Here is a 15,442-nt window from a genome sequence, read left to right as displayed (position 1 = left end):
TATCATAGCCGATACGGTATAAGTGTATAAGACATAAATGGTCGGAGCTGTACCTGAGGTAAGGCCACGGTCGCTTCATTTTCCCTCCTAGCCGATTCCTACCCCATTGTCGCCATAAGACTTATCGACAGGACCACGAATGACATAAATATTTGATCTTACAAAGTGATCTATACTGTATATGTCCAACCCTTGTCCCTTTTCTCTAAGGGGTCGGATATAAAGTGAGCTGAAACTTCGTAGCAACCTGATCAGAGGAATTAATGAAATTAATTACGCGATGTATAACAGGAAAGGACAGGGTGAAACCCTGTCTGGCATTTAGCATCAAGGGGTCTGCTCAAGGTTTAACGTCTCCACCCGACGAATGAATCACTATCAGCAGCATCATATGCCCTCACTCCGTATGGGTCCAGACTTTTGGATGCAATCTAGTGATTAGAAACTTTATACCACCACCTCTCCTATCCTACCAGCCAGCATTCTGCCGGTGAAAATCCTTTCGACCAACGCGACTTGAAACGGCTGACACTGGACGCCTTAACGATCATGGCCACATTATTATTATATTTATATTTTGTTGTATGTTTCAGTTTAAAATTATCTGGTACCCAACTCTCCAGCCGCCTTTCCTCACTTGCGTACGCTACCGGCGTAAACACTATCTCCCAGGTATAGATTTGGGGTTCGGTCAAGTGTATGGACTTCAAGTGCTGTCTCATAATAGAAGAAAATCTCGTATTTTAGCCTGATGTGACGATTTTATAATGAAAATTCAGAAAGGCAGGATGGACAGGTTTTTTTTGTTTCATTAATGACCAATAACTTGTCTTTCGGAATGTGTTGACCAAATGCCGATAAAGATGGAGAATGTTATCACTAGTAATAGCTAATAGGCTAATAATGGTGCATACTGGTAGTGTAAACTGTTTTAGAGGCAAGAGTTATTCTCGTGGGCAAAGCGGGTAGTATTAGTGACGAATGTCATGGCCAAGTGGTAGAGTGCATTTTGAGAAAAGGGAATAACTTGGGGCTAATTCCCTCCCCTCACTTGTACGGTATACTCTTGTACGGCACCCCTCATCGCATCGTACGATACATGCGGTTTCTTCTTCAGTTCTGTCAAATCGTGTATACTAAGTTGGCTGCGAAAAATAAGTTCAGCACCGAGCGAGTTGGTTACGCGGTATGGGTGTAGTTCTAAGCTTGATTTTGTGAGGTGATGGAGATTCGAATGTAAAGATTTCTTTGTAGTGCATTCTTGAGCTCACATACAGTATATTATATAAAATAAACGTGTAATTCAGGAGTTCTTTTTATATCTTCCACTTTCACTATCCTCCATCCATACATAGGCCTATCCCGTTTCTCATGGCTAAACAAACCTTATCAACACAAATTCAGTACCCATCTTTCCGAGAATGCTGCAGTATTACGATGTATCTGTCGACGGTAGTACATTCATACATAGGACACCGTGTTCAATAAACGAGTCATTTACGTTCCCTTATAAGTATTTTGCTCTAAAATAGTCTCGAATTTTCTTGCTATTATCGTGATCTTCTTGCTCACATTCCTTTCTTAAATTGAAATAAAGAGCCAGACTACCGTCAAGTCAACGATCTCGATCCTAGTGTGCTGAATTTTTCAATGACATTCTCCTAAGTAGATTGCGGTTTCAGTTACAACAGGCAGTGGTTTGATCGGTGGCTAATTTTTTATAAGACTCATACTTGCTTCTTGAATTTCCGTTACATAAGGCGGAGGTTGAAATGTTATGTCGAAATGCATCTCACACAGACATACAAATTCCTAAGAGTAACAAATTTTAATCGCATACAGCTATGGGTGAGAAATGTTTACTCGTATACGTGAGCACTCACACTGGATAGATGATTATATCTAGCATGAATTAGAAGGATTTTGTACATCATTTTAGACAGCAAGCTTACCTTATATACCTTAAAATACCTTTAAAAAATTAATATTAACGACAGAATGACACGTTTTGTTTTCAAAAGGACATCGTCAAACTATGTCAAATCACACTTTCCTTAACAATTGATGAAAATGGTGAACAAGTGTAAGAAGGCATATGCTAAAAGTCTGTATTCAGTGTCTTGATAAATATGAAAATGTTTTGAACTTATTTTAATGCTCTTCGTCTGTTGTACCTCTCTCTGTTGTCCAGAGTGGACTGTGTCACGTGTAGGGAGCATGTTCCATGCGTAGATTTTTGTTTTTTAGAAATTATATATTGTAACCTCCTGTAAGTTGACATTTTATTGCACCTCTCGGTAAAGTTCGATTGTGATGAGTGAAAGCTATGAGTTATTGCGTGGTGGTATGTATATGAGCCAATGTTGCTTTTCCGGCATGTGATGCTTTTCTTCTGTATAAAAGGAAATATAAAAGGAAATGCTAGAGAAATGTGTGAAGTGTGTGGAAAGTGTAATATTGGTGAATCACTCTTCCTCAGGTAGTTTCACGAAATTCAAAGCCGGAGGTTTCAGCTTAGAAGATGTGGATTACTATGTGGAAGATGATATATACTGTAGATAGAGCTTGAGACCTGCGCTAACTTAGGCGATTGCTGAGGCTGCTGCAGGCATCAGAGTCAGGCTGCGTAATCCCCAAAGCACACACTGAGACATGCAAGCCTTTCTTTTCTGTAAGCTGCCTTCCCAAGCTCCTTCTGTGGGTCATTGGTAGTGTGTCGGCGTCCGTCGGTATCGCAGCGTCGCGAGTTCAAACCCGATTGTCGGGTTTTTGAAGGGCACAAAAATAGTCCACTGGGCACTGCATGGATTACGATGGCTTGTAAAAGATGTCGGTGAAACATTTGGTGTTATCCCGACAAAATCAGTTAAAACTCGGCCATTGGTCGCCCAATAGAGATCCGTCTTTCTACCATGTGGTAGAATAAAACGAACCGTCTAAATTGACACATACCGAGCTCGATAGCTGCAGTCGCTTAAGTGCGGCCAGTATCCAGTATTCGGGAGATAGTAGGTTCGAACCCCACTGTCGGCAGCCCTGAAAATGGTTTTCCGTGGTTTCCCATTTTCACACCAGGCAAATGCTGGAGCTGTACCTTAATTGAGGCCACGGCCAATTCCTTCCCACTCCTAGCTCTTCCCTGTCCCATCGTCGCTATAAGACCTATCTGTGTCGGTGCGACGTAAAGCAACTAGCAAAACAAAATTGACACATAGGCAGCCTACATGGAGTAAAATCGAAATGCCTGCACAGGATAGTTGAGACCGTAAGATTATTATTATTATTATTATTATTATTATTATTATTATTATTATTATTATTATTATTATTTTATTATTATTATTATTACAAGCGAATGGACCACTAAGGATCACGTTACAACTTCATTTCTTTCTCTTCGTGCGGAGTTTTCTCTGTGCCCAATACTCCTTCATGCGTTCGCTGGCCTGCTTCCGTTGTTCATTTGTCCAGGCTCTTACGGTCTTCTTGAACCCCTTCCAAATTATTCACTGTCCCTAAACGTATTCCTTTCTAACAGCTGGACTTCCGAGATGCTTAACCTTTCCATATCCTTCTTCGTTTTCTTAATCCAAGCTGTAGTGGTCTTTTTTCTCCAGAAGTAATCAAATATCTGTGTGGTAAGTCTGTTTGCGTTCATTCTGTACAGATGTCTGAGAAACGCCAGTCTCCTTTTCTTCGTTGTCTCTGAGATTCTTTCCACCTTCTGGTAAACTTTGTTGCTACGAAGTTTCCATCCTCTTTCAGTTTGGATAGCTTCCATAATTTTCCTGAGGATTCTTCTTTCCAGGACCTCTAGCTTCTCCAGCGTGTAGTTCATGGAGAGGCATTTACTGGCATACAGGCATTCTGTTTTGACCACAGTGTTGTAATGTTTTAATTTTGGGATTCCAGGATAAGCACTTCCTATTGTAGATATTTTTTGTCAAGCCGTATGCTCTTTCCATTTTTGAGATCCGATCTTCCACTGCAGTTTTTTCTAGTCCATTCTCCTATATGGTATCACCAATGTACTTGAACTTCTTGAGACCCTTTCTATCTGTCCTTTCTCTGTTTCCAGGAATTTTGGTCCATCTTTGATGTTCGTCATGAATTTGGTCTTTTCTGCAGAGATCCTCAGTCCTGTTTGGCTGGCGATTCTTTCCAAGGGGTTAATCGGGATGGTTGCGACCTCTGGACTTTCTGATAGTGTAGCAAAGTCGTCAGCGAAAGCCAAGCAGTTGACTTTAATCCCTCCTGACCGGGCGAGTTGGGCGTGCGGTTAGGGGCACGCAGCTATGAGCTTGCATCGGGCATCTGGGAGATGGTGGGTTCTAATCCCACTGTCGGCAGCCGTGAAGATAGTTTTCCATTTTCACACCAGGCAAATGTTGGGGCTGTACCTCAATTAAGGCCACGGTCGTTTCCTTCCAACTTCTAGACGTTTCCTATCCCATCATCGCCATAAGACCTGTCTGCGTCGGTGCGATGTAAAGCCACTAGCAAAAAAAAAAATCCCTCCTGATTTTCTCCCTAGACAGATCGGGATTATGCATTGATTTTCGAGTTCTGAGTTCCATATTCTAACTATCTTTTCTAGGACACAGTTGTTATTGTTATTATTATTATTATTATTATTATTATTATTATTATTATTATTATTATTATTAGCGTATTCTCCCAATAATGGAAGACGTTAAGCAAACAACTCAATCAAGCTTTCTTTGGGTTCTTCTTGTTCTTCCAATAGGCTTTCATTCTCTCTGAGAAGGCTTGTTTACGTTCTTCCGACCATTTCGGTCTGCACTGTTTTTGCTTTGGTTGCTCTGATGTAACTTCCCACTTGTTGACTTTGTGTCTGAAGGTGTCTCTTTCTAAAATGTCTGTTGCACATATGTTTGCGTTTTTGAGGTCCTTTCGAAGTTCATCCAGCCAAGGTGTTGAATATTATTATTATTATTATTATTATTATTATTATTATTATTATTATTATTATTATTATTATTATTATTGAATAGGCGAGAATTGCTGATCAGAAAGAGCGACGTATTCTAAAGAGACAGTGAAACGCCTCACATGTCTGGTCACCTGGATGAAGTTGCTCGAGATTGGCTGGGATGTCTTACCACCGCGACCATATTGATTAGACTTCTCGGGATCCTACTATTGTCGGACTCTCTGGATAAATTGTTGAAAGCAGGCATTTTTCTTAAACAGACAACAATTAGTCAATCTTCCATCAAAATAAGTTCCAGGCGTTAAGGCAACCGAAGGTTAGGAAGTGAATGTATGGACAAAATGTTCGGTTAATGCCTTGAAATAGAAAATGTTTTCTTGAAGAATTAAACCATTGTTTAAACCTACAGAAGAGACAGGGATGAAATAGAAATATGTTCGTTCCGGATTAAGTGTAGGGTGAATTGTGGCCCGAATTCTGGTCATAGTGGGACTTATATTTCACACGCGTGTCATTTGTAAGTGTAGTCTAGAAAGCCAAGATAGCGGTTGAGAGGGTTCGTCACGGTGACCACGTGTCACCTCGTAATCTGCTGGCGTTCGAGTTGAACAGCGGTTGCTTGGTAAATCAAGTCCTACCAGGGCTGTAGTGCTATGCTTTTTGTTTTATTTTTAGTAATGTGTAAGGTTGAGAGGGTTCGTCACGGTGACCACGTGTCACCTCGTAATCTGCTGGCGTTCGAGTTGAACAGCGATTGCTTGGTAAATCAAGGCCTACCAGAGCTGTAGTGCTATGCTTTTTGTTTTATTTTTAGTAATGTGTAAGGTCCTCTAGTGATATTTTTTGTAAGAGATGAATATACTGTACTTGCAACGTGTTTTTTAATGCTTGTTGCATTGTTTATTATGCATAAAACAGTCTCTAACATTCTGCATTTTCACCTATTCTATTCATGATAGTGTATTTTTGTATTTGAATGAAGTGATCGTTAATTCTTTTCCTAGGAGAGGGGCTGGGAAGTTGTACGCGGCGCTGTTTGTAGTCGTGGTATGGGACATTATTTACTGCTAATGTAATCGCGTGACATGTTGGGCTATTGAGACGTCTGCATACATGAATACTAGTGTCCACCTGTGCTGGCCTTCCTACTCACCTTCGGAACTGTTCCTCGAGACGCCGCTTGTCCACGTTCCTAATCACATATGCACGTGACCGAAGATACATCACAGTTCTCAGCAGTGCTGAATCATATGTATGTAAGCCGAGCTAAGTGGCTCAGACGGTTGAGGCGTTGGTCTTCTGACCCCAACTTGGCAGGTTCGATCCTGGCTCAGTCCGGTGGTATTTGAAGGTGTCCAGATACGACAGCCTCGTGTCGGTAGATTTACTGGCACGTAAAAGAACTCCTGCGGGACTAAATTCCGGGACCTCGGCGTCTCCGAAAACCGTAAAAGTAGTTAGTGGGACATAAAGCAAATATTATTATTATTATTATTATTATTATTATTATTATTATTATTTATTATTATTATTATTATTATTAATCATATGTATATTTCATATATTTGAGAAACAAATTTGTGGGTTCAAGAGTTGTAGTCTAGCTTAGTTACATTGCCGCTCGCCTCCTGCGCTCATTGCTGCGGAATCGAACCGCAGCACATTCTGTTGGCATTTTGAGATATTCTAAAGAACTCTATTTCGAGATGAAATCCCGGTATTCGTTTATTAAGATCTATTGAAGCTGCAGCGACTGTAAACATAATTAGACATTAAATACACTAGTTTGTAAATAAGGCTATGAAGTATTGTTCTCGCCCTGCAGTACTTACATTTGTGCATTCTTCCATATGCTTCATCTTCAACAACACATAATTATTACGGTAGGAAGAACTTGAAAATGTACTGGATACCTAATTCTACTTCCACAGAGTTTGAAAAAACTTTTACTTATTTTATTTTTATTTTTTTAATAGTGGCTCGTACTTGTGTCCTAGCGTAGCTGTCTGTAAAGTACTTACGGACCGTGCCTGCTCTTGTGATATTGCTATCAAAAGGTGTGAATCTGTGTCCATAATGCACATTAATCCATCCTATACGCCTCTCCTTTTGGTCACCTTCTCTTACTCCATATTCGTCAACACTGCAGTGTGGGTGCTTTATTACAGATTATGTTACACTTTACACTTGTACCACGCGTATTTTACATGCAGTCCTTTTTAAAACGTCTCTTTAGTGAAATTGATCCTATATTGCCAGGTTCCAGAACGGAATTAGGTTTGCGAGGGTTTGGAAGTTGCGTTTCCCCGCCTATCATTGCCTTCTTTTTTTCAGAAATATGTATTCTCATATTTCAAGGGTTGGACGTTATTCCTCTTTTCCTTACGGTTAATGTTAAGAGCAGCCTTAGCCAGAAGTTACTCAGAAACTTGGCCTCGAAATCATAATCTCATTGTCGGTTATTCTACCTGATTGATGTTCGACGCGTACTGATGTCACCTGAAGGTGCTATCAGTTGCCAAGCGCAAGGACTTAACATATTCATCACAAGAGGCCTTGTTCCTATTTTAGTCATATGTTTGCCAGAGGACGCTGCACTCCCTTGAGAAGAGGACACTGGTTGCGAGTTGAATGCAACGTCGCTCGTTACGGAGCTCTTTCATAGCTCTTATATAGTGAGTACCCTTTCACAAGCATTGATTGAACCCATTCGCTGTCGTTTTCGTGGTTGTCAACCCAAAAGTGACAGAAATTCATTACAAAATCAGTCATGGACAAAGTGTTGAAAATAATATACTTTATTACGAAACAAATGTTTAAACTGAAAGGAACAATTAAACTGGTCCTAATTGTTTCTGACCGGTCGAGTTGGCCGTGAGGTTAGGGGCGCGCAGCTGTGAGCTTTTATCCGGGAGATTGTGGGTTCGAGCTCCACTGTCGGCAGCCCTGAAGATGGTTTTCCGTGGTTTCCCATTTCAGACCAGGCAAATGCTGGGGCTGTACCTTAATTGAGGCCACGGCCGCTTCCTTCCCAGTCCTAGGCCTTTCCTTTCCCATCGTCGCCATAAGGCCTATCTGTGTCGGTGCGATGTAAAACAAATTGTAAAAAAAAAATGTTTCTGTTCATCTATTTCTGTATCCAAACGTGCACAGACGCCAAAGACCATTTTGAAACCATTTTATTTCAGGTAATTCTTCCCTTCTAACTCAGGTGGTAGAGCGCTGGCCGTCTGAGCTCAGGTTTACGGGTTCAATCGCGCATCAGTACCGTAGCATTTGAAGGTGCTCATATAAGTCAGCCTCGTGTGGGCAGATTTACAGGCACGTTAAAGAACTCCTGCGGGATAAAATTCCGTCACCTCGGCGTCTCCGAAAACCGTAAAAGTAGTTGGTGGGACGTACAACCATTATTATTATTATTATTATTATTATTATTATTATTATTATTATTATTATTATTATTATTATTATTATCTCTTCTATCAGTCTCTTGTAGTTATTTTCATGGTAGTTTTGCACCAGTCAGATAACTTCGTCAGACATTGAGGTATGACATTTAGGGAAGGATATATTTCAAGCTGAGGAGCTAATCGTTATAATGCATTTTTCTGCCTGCTCTGACTCCTAAACTTATATTTTAAATAATTTAAAATTGGTCCCAAAAATGCAAATATGTCTGACTTAATTAGGGTCCATCATTGCTACCAACGTGAATAGTTACTTGCGAAGATCACGAAACATTACAAAAGCATACATTATAATATTGCAGATATCGGTAATGCAGATTCACTTACCTTAGTACATTATTATGAAATTTAAGGTGGACTCCTACACCAGCTTGGTGATTAAATGCATTATGCGTACTAGCCACTGTGCTTCTTAACTGATATTACCCGTACGGTCTTTACAATAATTATTATAATAAAAGAAAAACATGAATCAATTATGTTCGTAAATGTACCTTATGATACTTCCATAATACAATAATATCAACGTTTCCCACATTCCAATTTATCGGAAATGATGAAAAATGCTGCCAGCCTGCAAAGATGTATCGTCTTCGCTGTATGGGCGGCAACGCAGAATACAACCCAGCAGTTAGAAATGGGGGAGGATTGGTAAGGTTTATCCCTTAGGGACCAACATCTGGTGACACCGACTATAATACCATCGTACTAAGGAGGTATGCTGAGCCATCTGCAGACAACCTGACAAACCTGCCCCTTCTTTGACCTGGTTCTTGTGATTGTCCCGGTTGAGGACAATATTCGAACCTGAGGCAAGTGACAATACCTCACACTTACCGTGTCAGCAGATAGCCTATATAATATTTATTGGGTTAGTGACCTCATTCGCTCAGTAATTCAACCCAAACGTCATTCAGCCTCAGCAGAAGAGAGAGGAAGAAAATCTCGTTATAGCCGTGACACCTGGAACCTGATGTAATGGAGATTTATCGTTCATAGTTTAAAACGGTGTTTACTACTTCCAACATAATCACGCGTAATTAATTCTGTTAGCTAGTAACAGTAGTGAAAAGCATTCATAATTCCAGCACGTCTTTTTCTGCTGTGAATCATCCACTTTTTCAGTATCAGGTACGAGCTGTTGCGGACACGTAACAAACAATGCCGTTATTAGAGGTACCGTTTTAAGATTGGTCATTTCAAGGACACAATTTAATAAAATTAGCTATTGCGGTAAATGAAACTCTAACATTTACTTTTCCCATCCAGAATTTGTTTTCGAAACGCGTCTTTCCTCTCTTATATTCACCTGATTGCTTGTGTTGAAAATGTTTTCGTGAAAGTAAGTTTCTTCTCGACTTCGTTCATGTTTCTCTTGATTATTTAACTCCTTTAAGGCAGGAAGTAAGAAATGAAGAGAGTAATTACGTCCATGTCTTGTGCTGGTGACATTTCATCGTCGTGGATGTTGGCTGATTACGGTGCTGTGTTTTATTATTCACAATTCTGCAATGGAGAGAAGATTGTATTCACATGATAATAACCGATAACCTACACACTGTATTAGGCTTTTGAAACAGCAATAATCATCATATCAATCAGTCAATGAATCAGTCAATCAATCAGTCAGCACTGATCTGCATTTAGGCCAGTCGCCCAGGTGACAGATTCGGTATCTGTTGTTTTCCTAGCCTTAGGTAAGTTATTCCAAACCCTAACTCCCTAACGAATATTTACCCCAATTTGTCCTCTTGAATTCCATTTCATCATTACGAATTCACACAACGTATTTATTATTTTCATGGGAGTTTATGTTTGCATGCGTAACAAATCTACATTTCACGTACATTGTATTGATATAGTTTGCACTGTTTTAGTCTGTAGGGTATTTATTATCATAATATCGAAATCTCCGTCTGTGTTCCTCCAAGATATTTTCTTCTTCCATTTTGTATTTGACTCCGTACTCCGAATAAGGTAAGATAAGACAATACCCATCTCCCATAATTTAGGAAACCACATACTCCGAATAATGTCACAAGTCGTGGGGTTGGAGTGACCATGATTCTTTTCCTGTCATTGTTCTTTAGTTGATAAGTTTCCGAAGAGGAAGGGGAATTTGTTGACTGGTCCAGGCCATTGTTGTTATTAGTTCAGTTATTAATGGCACTTATATCAGCATTATATCGTTTGGAAAATCCTTTATCTCTACAGATATCTTTGACATGGTTGGTAGAAAGGACAAAGCCTTGGATCATTCCGTGTTATTTCGTGGTCATGAGAAAGCTACGTGCCGACACAGGCTTTCAGTGCTGCATGTTGCAGGAAGGACAAGTCTCCCTCCTCTCTATCGTCCGATGCCAAAAATGTACTTAGAGGTTATCTGCTGTCTTTTAAAATCAGCGGGTCGCCTCCTAGTCAATATAGTTTTCCGTTGATTGAGGTGAAGGAAGTAGGTATCTAGGGGAAGAAGATCTTTTAAGTAAACCGTAACCTTTCTAAGCGTCGTTTGTCGTGCAACAAGGGCACGAGAGCATCAGAGATCCGGTTCTTCCCTCGCGCTGCGATTGAGATTTGGGTTAAGCGGTGGGAGCAGACGGGGAGTAGTGGGGGCAGAGCGGAGAGCGCTGGCTGAACCGGCGAGCGGGGCCCTGCTGAGCGCAGTGTACTGTCAGCAGTGAAAGAGTGTGCACGCTTCGTGATGGGGTGAAAATGTAAATCCGTCCTGGAGTACGAGTGTAAAATGAGCCCTGCTTCCCAGGGCAGTCTTGAGGTTGAACGTTACATCGGCAGCTGCTTAATATCGTCCTCTGTGCGCAGCAGTAATACGACCAGCAATAACAGCACCGTGAACCATCATCCCAAAGGACTTAAGAAAGGAACGTGTCCAAGCAATCATCACTACCGGCATAATAACTACAACGGCGTCCCTCTATGCGAGTGTGGCGCCAATACCCGATATGGGTCAGCGGGTCGGAGTTGGGCCGGCATGCCGCTCATTTCAATGGCTTCAACCGGGTCCAGGCGCAATCGCAAATCATCCACTTCGACACCGGCAGGTAGGACCGGCAAGGGTAGCTGTAAAGGCGTGGACGGGGAGCAGACGAGAACTCCTCTCTCACGCCTAGCTATCCACACCCAAGGAGCTCCCCTCATCTTGGCAGGCCGTTATAGCAGTAACAACAATAACAATACTACCAGCAAGGGCCCGCCTGTCAGGCAGCACCCTGCCAGGAAATACAACAATGGCACTATTAACAATAGTAAGGAGATTATAGAAAAGAATTCGGTGCCAGGCAGTACCAGTGCTACACCCAACAGCAGCGATACACTAAGTGTGGCCAGCGACGAGAGTTCGGGTCATTCAGAGAACAGTTTACCACGGATTATAAAACCGCGCAAGCGGCGGAAGAAGGACCGCAAGCCACCCCCCAGCGCTAATATATCCCCGAGTGAAGCTACCAAGTCCGTTTCACCCTCTAGTGAAAGCAAAAATCAAGAATCATCTAATATCGTTACCCTCAAGCCGTATGTGCCGTTGTGTTACGATATTTACAAGGGTAGCAAAGTATGCGGCGTTCCCTGCGTTGTGGATGATGAACGAGCTTCGCAGACGTCCGAGGAGGATGCACATGACGTGAAACTTCACCATGAGTTTGACGATGTTGAAGGTGAGGACGATAATGTGGCCTTATTTCCGTATCCTGTATGCCAGTGTAGCTACTGTGACCCAGCTGGACTCATCTGGGATGTAGACCAGCATTGTTACTCTCCTTTTTTAACACCACCATCGCCAGATTCACCCTTCACGAACATTCCTTTCTTCTCGAGTCCGCCACCTACCTCGACCGAGTTGCACTCCTTCAGCTTATTCAGCAATAATGATGCTTCGCCGGCTTCAACGACCGAGAAGGACACCTGTTCTGGACTGCGTCGTAGTTGGAGTGACCCATCGGCTTCGCCTTCGCACAGGGTTCCCTTCTGTTCGTCGTCGCAGAGTTTGGAGGTGTCCACGGAGATCGTAACTTCTCCGAATGGTCACCGGGATATCGAAATAAAATTTTACTCTTCGTCTCCTCCAAGTGCTGTGCCAGCTCAGGACAACAGTGAGAAAGTGAAATTCAGATGGGGCAGTGAACCAGGAGGTTTGTGGGGAACCGCGAGTGATCTCGGAGAGGAAGTGAAACAGTTACGGTTGCAAGTGGAGGAATAGGTTTAAGGCAGGAGAGAAAGAAAAAAAGTGTTGTTTTTTTAAATCGTGTGCAGTGTTCAGAACGTATGAACCTCTCAATTGTTTGCATGAATAAGCTACTGTTCAATCTGTGGGATGTGTCGCCCTTGACTTTTGTCCCTAAACATCATATATTCATTTAGTAAGGTTCATTTTGAAGAAATTTGGGTCATTCCATTTCATCACATGAGCATCACACTCGCGTTCACATCATAATTATCATGCACAAATTTGTGGGTCCATTAAATTGGAAGAAATAAGTTCGGAGCTATTGCATTTCGGCATCCCGTCCATTGAAAGAATTTTCATGGTTGTCTGAGAACATGTGTTACAGAACAGTAACGTGTAGAAGTGTTGAGGCTGTGTTTCAAAGCTTTTTAAAAATGTTGTTTGTACATGTTTGGTTTTGTGGGCTTGCTGGGTAATAAGGTCTTGGCGTGACTTCTGTTATTGTACCTCTTCCTGGGCTGTTGTTTTTCCTGTGGTCGGGTGACTTCGTGTTTTTTCGGGTGAAGCACCTCCTCTCATCTTAATTTGCCAGTATATTTTTTTCACATTGAGTCAGTCATTCACCATTATTACTTCTAACACGTGAAAGAGATCGCTCTAATCTCCAGCATTACTGTGATTTTATTGAGCGATGTACATTTTAAGGGTTGGTTTCAAGGCAGCCTTTTGTAATAAAATTAAGCCACGTGTGTTGTGTAGATCATCTGCAAAGCTAATTAACCCGCTGGAATGTTAAATTTCTTCATAATCATGCTCATGTTTGGAAAGGCACCCACCTGCCGGAAGTACAATTGCATGGTGGTCGTTAAGTTTAGGGAATGTATAGGCCGTAATGTTTACACTCCTAGAGTTTCACATTCAGGAATAAAATTACTGAAGATAACACGTTCCGTCCAATATATTTCGTTACATTCTCTCTTTTTCTAAGCTGTTTTTTTAAATATATTCGTAGTACTTAGGTTACTTTTGCCTTGATTTTGTTTTTAAGTAGGATTCTGTAACTAGCCAAAATTATCTCCTGAGATTGAAGTATTTCATGAAGTGCAGAGATATTTAGTGTGATAACGTGCTTATAACATTCTAAATAAGCAGTCGCACTTTCATATTATAGCTGTAGTATCTCTAATTATTGATTCAGTTCATGTGGCATTAACATGGAAGAGCTCTGTCTCCTCAGAGAGTAAGGGTATCAGATAAATTGCACACTAGGCCTCAACGAAAAGGTCGTATAGGATGGAAAAAGAGAGAAGTCTAGCATATATCCACATTATTTGATTACAACACTCATATAAAATTAGTTGTAATCCCTTTTTGATGGAGTTTCACTTGATTCTTTATTAGTATACGGCGTTAGCAACGTTTACCAAATGATGTCTTCAGGATTTTATAGTTGTGCACAATCATAGACACCTACCATAAAATATATTTTTCCATAACTCCATTGCAATACATTGCTTAAAGGCCAGTACAACGAACTATCGGTGAACATTATTTATGTTATTCTTCATTCTCATTCTGTCGCTATCTCACTCACTCCGATAGAACTCAGTACCATTGTTATCTCAGTTTTCATAGAAATAGTTGGTAATTAGTTTTATGATTATTAGAATTCTGTGCAGGAAAGAGCATCCATATGAAGTTTTAGTACAATTTTGCTGAGAAAAAATTATATTCTCTTCTAGCCGTAGACAGACATCAGTTAGCTCAGCGATTTTAAGTGGCTTAACAATAGTTTCTGTATTATTATTATTATTATTATTATTATTATTATTATTATTATTATTATTCCGTTTAAGCGATGAAGGGCTGCCTTGTTTCCCACACTTTGTATAATTTTGTTGTTATGTCTTAAGCAATTTATACACAAAGTGATTAAAGACAACTATCAGCTTTTTCACATGGAGAAACCTTTTACTGCTACATGTATCTGGATTTCTTTCATGCCAATCTGAACACAGTTAAAAAGCTACCAATTTTTCCCTGCACTTGAGGCTATATGAGATGTACATGTTTGCAGTTTTATGAAATACATACTTTTTTCTTTAGATGTTTGTGTTTTGCTGTATCTTTTGTAGTTTGTGTTTAATTATGAGGATGATGCAGTTCTGTGTGGTAGAAAACTCTTAAACCAAGGCTACAAAGATCAGTTGTATAAACGCGAACCTCCTCCTCCGTTTTGTGACATGCCCTTGATCTGATTACTTACTGGTAGTTAGCAAACCTTGAGCCTGTTACTTCACCTCGACATCCTAACTACAGGGTAAGTATATTATCAAGTTCATCCTCGTGGAATATATTCATTTGTTACCACAGATGGTGAATAATGACATTATTTTAGCGTTGTCTAACTTATAACACTTTTGCAGATTGCTAAAATGTAGCATCTGTCTTTTATACTAGCTTTAGTGAGTAATGGAACAGCTTCTTGACTATACTTCAGTTCAGAGTTTGTACTGTCAAAGAAAGAAGATGTATTGAAATAATGTGTTATACCACTTTCTGTAGAGACTGAGCGAGTTGGCCGTGCGGTTAGGGTCGCGCAGCTGTGAGGTTGCATTCGGGAGATTGTCGTCAGAAGGTGGCTTTCCGTGGTTTCCCATTTACACACGAGGCCATGGCCGCTTCCTTCCCACTCCTAGCCCTTTCCTACCCCAGCGTCGCTGTAAGACCTATCTATGTCGGTGCGACGTAAAGCAAATTGAAAAACAAAAAAGAAACATTTCTGCAGAACCTAACGTCAGGAGCAACTTTGACAGTGACATCGACAGTGGCTAGAAATAT

The 15,442-nt window shown here is 40.8% G+C and overlaps 2 protein-coding genes across 2 annotated transcripts in view; both read left to right on the top strand.

Annotated features, from left to right (window-relative positions):
* LOC136874858 (CCR4-NOT transcription complex subunit 6-like) overlaps positions 1-4,178 on the top strand; it is a 215,512-nt gene extending 211,334 nt beyond the window's left edge. The window contains exon 5 of the mRNA XM_067148544.2: positions 4,079-4,178. Within this exon, the coding sequence (XP_067004645.1) occupies positions 4,079-4,098 (20 nt within the window). The 3' untranslated portion in view covers positions 4,099-4,178. The remainder of the gene's footprint in view (positions 1-4,078) is intronic.
* A 6,861-nt stretch (positions 4,179-11,039) lies between these two features.
* On the top strand, positions 11,040-14,706 carry LOC136857749 (uncharacterized). The gene has a single exon (XM_067136644.2). The coding sequence runs from the start codon at positions 11,165-11,167 to the stop codon at positions 12,632-12,634; it is 1,470 nt and encodes a 489-aa protein (XP_066992745.2). The 5' UTR covers positions 11,040-11,164; the 3' UTR covers positions 12,635-14,706.
* The last annotated feature ends 736 nt before the right edge of the window (positions 14,707-15,442 follow it).

Source organism: Anabrus simplex, chromosome 1 (genome assembly GCF_040414725.1).
Source record: "Anabrus simplex isolate iqAnaSimp1 chromosome 1, ASM4041472v1, whole genome shotgun sequence".
NCBI classification, from domain to species: Eukaryota; Metazoa; Arthropoda; class Insecta; order Orthoptera; family Tettigoniidae; genus Anabrus; species Anabrus simplex.
Note: the sequence above shows the minus strand (reverse complement) of the source record. Positions and strands in the feature narration are given on the sequence as shown.

Bases quoted from the DNA above. Each gene is read 5' to 3' on its own strand.
- LOC136857749 (XM_067136644.2), top strand. From the start codon at position 11,165: ATGAGCCCTGCTTCCCAGGGCAGTCTTGAGGTTGAACGTTACATCGGC.